Source organism: Helobdella robusta (assembly GCF_000326865.2).
Source record: "Helobdella robusta unplaced genomic scaffold HELROscaffold_32, whole genome shotgun sequence".
NCBI lineage: Eukaryota > Metazoa > Annelida > Clitellata > Rhynchobdellida > Glossiphoniidae > Helobdella > Helobdella robusta.
In genome coordinates, this window is record NW_008704589.1 from 788,067 (window position 1) to 794,937 (window position 6,871).

A 6,871-nucleotide genomic window follows, 5' to 3' on the forward strand; every position below is an offset into this window, starting at 1 on the left:
TAGGAAAAAAGTTCATTTATTTAATCAGAAGTAACATTTAGATGTTCTATTTGAAAAAAGATTTTAAAAAGCAGATGAACAAATAAGAATATGGAATAAAAATGACAGAAAATAAATTGGAATAAAATGTTTCAAAATGAAATAAATGCCATGAAAACGGTTACCTCGAAACAAGAAGCAATTATACGACAACTATCACCTAAGATACCGTAACTATGGTACCTATACAACATCCGGTGCCCAGGTTACATGTATTTCTACGCTTCTTTTATTACCACTCTTTATTCTACACAAGATAGAGTTTATATAAATTTATTTTTTATTATTTAAATAATTTATTAAATGTATTTTTAAAAATTTTTTTTGAAAATTTAACATTTTTTGGTTTTAATTTGTTTAATATTGTTATACTCATTTTTGTTCGTGTCACAAAAAGGCTCAACACTAAAAATGAAAACGCAAAAGTGATCAAACGTAAATAAACGAAAATGGCTACGTTTTGAAATATTAAAAAAATCAGTAAAATGAAGTTAAATTAAAACGAAAAAAGGCAGAAAACGTTCACTAACTGAATAAAATATTGACTATATAATGAAATTTAGGTCAGGATGTGGATCTTCGGGTACGGATCATTAATTTGGAAGGTTGACTTCCCCTTCAAAAGAAAACTTGTTGGTTATGTGAAGGGATATGTCAGAAGATTCTGGCAGGGAAGTGAGGACCATCGAGGCGTGCCCGGAAAGGTGGCTAATTTTTTAAAATTATGAATTCATTTTTGATATAATCAATATTTTCTTTCTAATATTGTTCATTTGATTTGAATAAAAATACTTCATAAAATATTTTTTAATTCAGCCAGGGAGAGTTGTGACCCTTGTCAAGTCAGACTCACCTGAGGTAGCCATTTTGGTTTTTATGATTCATTAACTATAACAACATTTAAATATTTTTAAAAATTATTTTAATTAGTAATTTTGGTAAGTTATATGAATGAACTTGCCAATGTTTGATGTTCAATCTTAACAGATGAACTTAACAATGTTTAATGTTCAAACACACCAGGATGTGGTCTGGGGTGTGGCTTATGAAATTCACCCAGAAGATGAAATAATGGTAAGAACTCACCTGGATTATCGAGAAAAGGGTGGATATCGTTCGTTAGCTGTGCAGTTCAATCCAGTTGACAACATGCACACTCCATTCTTCCTGGATATCTACATCGGATCCAATGACAATCCCTTCTTTCTGGGACCGGCAGGAAATGATGAGATAGCATATCAGATATCCTTTGCTGTAGGTCCCAGTGGATCGAATGCTGACTACTTGTTTGAACTGGCCAAAGCTATGAAGTCCATAGCTCCTCAGGCAGAAGATAGTCACCTATATGATTTGGAGAGGAAGGTGAAGCAGATCTTGAAGCATTCGCACACTGCAGTGAACAGTGCATCTTCCAACATGAGCAAGCAGGCTCTTGCTCTCTAAATTCCAACTTAGCATTGCTACGTCTACATTAATTTTTCTTTTAACAATTTTTGCATATACATTTTTGCAGTAGCCACCGTAACATTAGAAATATTAGGGATTTTTCGCATTTTTATTAGATAACATTTAACTATTGTTGTTGTGACATCATTTTACAAAGTTAGGCAAATATATCTTTAGCTTCAGTGATACTCTGCTTTATTTAATGGTTTGATGTGGCGGAATGCAAGAAAACTCTTTTGAAAGTTTAGGGTGTCCTTGCTTGTCTGATTGCATTTGTTGATGATGTTATGCAGAGGTGTTCTTCGACTGAATTGATTTTTGTTCACATGTTCATTCAAATGTCCACCAGATATGATTGAATTTGATCTTACATGGTTATTTTTGTATCTATGTATGTGCATTTTGAATTTTTGTTAGTGTCGCATCGATGTTTGAATTACAAGCAATATCAAATTTGTGTACAATGCAATATGTGAATTATGGTAACTTTTCAGAATGATAATTGGATTTCTAAAATTTAATAAACTTAATAAGCTTACTAATAAAATTTTAAGACACCATCTTCCGTACTTTTGGAGTTAATTAAATGTTATTGCCATTTAAATCTGTTTCACGCCAGTTATGTACTACGTAAACGGACGTGTTAGGAGTGCAAATCGGTAAAGTTGGAAATATGGTTCTTAAATTGTTGATCAACGAAGAAATTTAAAAAAAAAAAAAAGTAAATAAAAGTAGCTTAGAGAGGCAGACTTATTGTTTGATTGGTACCTTGCAAAGTGTTACATCTCACCATGTGTTTTGTTGAAGTTTTTAGAGGAAGAGGAGCTTGACTATAATGATAACGAGAGGCTTTTGGGTGATGGTATTTATACTTCATTTGCATATAATGCTTAACTGGTTAGTCACACCACGGCCGTTGAGATTAATCGTTAGAAATACAATTCAGATGAGAACATTTTGAAAACATTTATTGAACATGATTCGTAAAAATTAGACACAATTTAAATATCGACTGTTTATGATGACTACATGATACAGCAAACCGATCGCTTATGATGAAAATGACATTATGTTGAGTGTTGATGGTGAGTTGATGAAATTATGATGGTGGAAAAGTGTTCGCTAATGATGGTGAGAATGTCATGAAGGTGATGATTTGGTGAGAATGTTGGCTGTGCAAATAATAACGACGGCTACTTTGCGGTGGGTGATGATGAACATGGGCGATGAGGAAGACGATGATCGCTGTCGTCATAAGTAGGATGATGAAGATGACTATATTAATGAGAATGATGATAAAGATGATGACGACTATAGTGATGAGAATGATGATGAAGGTGATGGCGGCTTTAATGATAAGGATGATGATGTAGATGATGATGACTATAGCGATGAGAATGATGATGAAGATGATGACGACTATAGTGATGAGAATGATGATGAAGGTGATGGCGGCTTTAATGATAAGGATGATGATGTAGATGATGATGACTATAGCGATGAGAATGATGATGAAGATGATGACGACTATAGTGATGAGAATGATGATGAAGGTGATGGCGGCTTTAATGATAAGGATGATGATGTAGATGATGATGACTATAGCGATGAGAATGATGATGAAGATGATGACGACTATAGTGATGAGAATGATGATGAAGGTGATGGCGGCTTTAATGATAAGGATGATGATGTAGATGATGATGACTATAGCGATGAGAATGATGATGAAGATGATGACGACTATAGTGATGAGAATGATGATGAAGGTGATGGCGGCTTTAATGATAAGGATGATGATGTAGATGATGATGACTATAGCGATGAGAATGATGATGAAGATGATGACGACTATAGTGATGAGAATGATGATGAAGGTGATGGCGGCTTTAATGATAAGGATGATGATGTAGATGATGATGACTATAGCGATGAGAATGATGATGAAGATGATGACGACTATAGTGATGAGAATGATGATGAAGGTGATGGCGGCTTTAATGATAAGGATGATGATGTAGATGATGATGACTATAGCGATGAGAATGATGATGAAGATGATGACGACTATAGCTATGGCTGACGATGACGGTAGCTAACAACCCTGTTCGACATGACGTCTGACTCATTCCACGAGACATTACATAACAATTAATGTGAGTGCATCGTCACGGAAAATATAATAAGATCGATGATTTCCTCTTATTTTACTGGAACGACAACGGTAAATATTTTTCTTAATTTATCTCATTTCGATCTAACTAATTGGACATTTGTAACGTATATACATGCGTCAATAGATTGCTTACGCACATGCGATCAATGATAATGATAATAATAATAATAGCAATAATAATAACAATAATAATAACAATTAAAATAATAATAATAAAAACAAAATATACATAATTTTCCATGTAGAAATAACAACTGTTTAAGTGGAAATGCATTCATTCGTTTGGTGGTGGCCGAGTATAGGACATTCGTACATGTGATCTTTGTGCAGAAATGGCTTGCTGTCTGACGATGATGACGTATTCGCTGACGTCATCATCGTCATCGTTGCCTGGTGTGGTGGTGAGTTCTTCGGTGTTAATACTTGCTTGCAGCTGTTGGAATCAATTTTTTATTTTTGCGTTAAAAAAAATTCAATTTTATTTCACAAAAAAAATAAATTTATAAATTTGATAATTTTATAATATCAAAAGCTAGTCACACCTATTCACCTCTCAGAGTTCTTTGCGCAATTGTAACCCTGCGAACAAACGATTCTCGGAGTCGTACAGCAACGTGAATGGTAATCGCCCATCGCTATATCGGCACATCCCTGCACGCCATATTGGCCTTCTTCCGGAAAAATTTGTGTCTGCGGTAGATAGGCCTGTTGTTGTTGTTGTTGTTGTTGCTGCTGCTGCTGCTGCTGTTGTTTTTGTTGGTGCAGTTGAAGAAGTTGCTGCTGGTAATGTTGTTGTTGCTGTTGCTGTTGCTTGTAGGAGTCGAGAGGGAGATCGAGTGAATATTGGGTAAGCATCTCCAAGCGACGTTCCTGTTCCATCGTCTGCTTCATCCTTTTCCTGGTGGTGATGGTGTGGTGATGGTGCTGATGGTGGTAATGATGTAATGATGGTGGTGGCGATGATGGTGGTGGTGATTTAATGATGTTGGTGACGATGATGATGGTGGTGATGATGATGGTGATGTGGTAATGATCACGGTGGTTATCATGGCTGGGATGATGATGATGTGGATGCGAATGAGGATGACGTCACAAATACCCCCCTTCCCCCTCAATCCTTCTATACAGACCTCTTCAAAATCACAATGACGACAGCCAGTAAGGAACATCCGATGATGACGCCGATGATGACTCCCAGTCCTACCACCATCAGTATGCCTTTGGGTTGTTGTTGTCGTCACTCAATCACTCACTCACTCATTCATTCGTTCGTTCGTTCGTTCATTCATTCATTCATTCGTTCATTCATTTATCCATCCATCCATCCATCCATCCATCCATTCATTCATTCATTCATTCATTCATTCATTCATTCATTCATTCATTCATTCACTCATATAACGCACCGTGAGTAGTAGTACTTGCCCGCTCTAAAGCTGCCTGAACACTCCACGACGGCTTCATTTCTGATGGCGTGATTAAATCAATTAAAATTTAATTAAATTTAAATTTAATGAAATTTAATTGAATTTAAATTAATTAAATTAATCTATTTGATCACAATAATCTGTTATGTTATGCTACAATCGTAGTTAGCATTCATTGCTGTTATTTAACATGTATCAAAGATAACATAATGGCTGAGTAAAAATCGGTGCTAAAATTTTTCAATACCTGAGTGATTGCAAAATGAATTGATTAATGAATGAATGCATGAATGAATGCATGCATGGATGAATGAATGAACAAGAGAATTTTATAATATCTAGGTTGATAGATAGATATAAAAACCAATCCCAAATAGCCGAAACAAAGAAAGAAAGAAAGAAGAAAATGAATAAACAGATGAATAAATGTTTACGTGTGACGGTACAGTTTGCAATTGCTCAATAAGCACCTTCTGCTTGTAATGTGTCTCAATGCCATTGCGTGTAGGTAGTACTCTTCAGTACAAATACACAGGCGAACACACACACACACACACACAAACACACAAATACTGTCATGCACTGATTAAATTATGGAATTATTATTTATAGTGCGAGGTTATCAGGACCTATCATGAGTGCAATACCCTTTCTTCGTGTTCTTTCCACCTATGTAAATATACCTGAGGTGTTTTGTGAACTTGTATGCGTGTGTGCGTGCGCGTGTGTGTTCTGTGTTGTACGTTGTACGTGCATTTCTATATATACAGATACAGTTTTGTTACTTTCACGCATAGGTAAATACACGTATGTTATTAATATTATATTATTAATATTGATACTATGAGCAAAAATGGTGTAATGTATGTGTGCGTGCGTGTGTGTGTGTGCGTGTGTGTGTGAGTGTGTGTCTGCGTCCCTAAATACATGCACTCTAATCAAATTAAATTGCCTCTGTACTCGGCATAAAATATGGAATGATTCAAACTGATTAAAAGTGCATTTCTATTCAAAACTTCAACTCTATTGAAGCATGCATGTTTGTGTTTGTTTGTCTGCTTGTTTGTATATGTCTGCATGTTTTATTATTTGTTTGTTTGTATGTGCGCGTAGAAAAACTCAGCTGATGTTGCCATACAATAATATTGCAACATATTTACAATACCACACCACATTACATTGATACATCAATATCCTATATCCAAGTCAACATCACAATAATGGTTGTTTCAGCATTACATTAACTATAAGACATCAACGTCACGTCAACATTATAACAACATCACATCCAAATCACATCAAAAGCATTTTCCTTCAGTTGAGTGTTAAAAACAACTCTATATAATAAATTGTGACATGTTTTAAAACCGCCATTAAACAAAACAAAAGCAAAACTAAATATAAAATTATAGCATTATTGTAGCGCGTATCTAAATGAATTACAATTTTTTTATTAATTTAAATGAAAATAATGAAACAAATTTAATTTGGAATAATTTCGTTTCGTTAATACATGATGCTTTGCAGCTCCACTCACCACACACTAGCCACATTTACGCAAACTGATGCAAGTTTTATTTTCATGTAGCCTGAGTTTAATTGTTTTTAGTATAATTCATGTTTTATTATTTTAATAAACTTTGTATTTTATTTCATTCACCTCGTTTAATTAATTCGCGACAATTAGTTTAATAGAACAATACAATTTTTTTTAGTTTCCATGAAATATTAATCATTTTATTGAATGAAAGTGAAAAAATAAAAGGTGTACAGAAGTTAAAAA

The 6,871-nt window shown here is 34.4% G+C and overlaps 2 protein-coding genes across 2 annotated transcripts; one reads left to right on the top strand and one right to left on the bottom strand.

Annotated features, from left to right (window-relative positions):
- Nucleotides 1–466: 466 nt before the first annotated feature.
- Nucleotides 467–2,047, top strand: HELRODRAFT_185729 (hypothetical protein). The gene is made up of 3 exons (XM_009022530.1): nucleotides 467–743; nucleotides 856–897; nucleotides 1,063–2,047. The coding sequence occupies exons 1-3, from the start codon at nucleotides 609–611 to the stop codon at nucleotides 1,480–1,482; spliced, it is 597 nt and encodes a 198-aa protein (XP_009020778.1). The 5' UTR covers nucleotides 467–608; the 3' UTR covers nucleotides 1,483–2,047.
- Nucleotides 2,048–2,436: 389 nt separating this feature from the next.
- On the bottom strand, nucleotides 2,437–4,559 carry HELRODRAFT_192368 (hypothetical protein). The gene is made up of 4 exons (XM_009022531.1): nucleotides 4,212–4,559; nucleotides 3,509–4,094; nucleotides 3,327–3,397; nucleotides 2,437–2,822 (listed from the first exon to the last, which is right to left on the bottom strand). Exons 1-2 carry the CDS (start codon nucleotides 4,550–4,552, stop codon nucleotides 3,920–3,922), a joined length of 516 nt encoding a protein of 171 aa, XP_009020779.1. The 5' UTR covers nucleotides 4,553–4,559; the 3' UTR covers nucleotides 2,437–2,822; nucleotides 3,327–3,397; nucleotides 3,509–3,919.
- Between the last annotated feature and the right edge of the window lie 2,312 nt (nucleotides 4,560–6,871).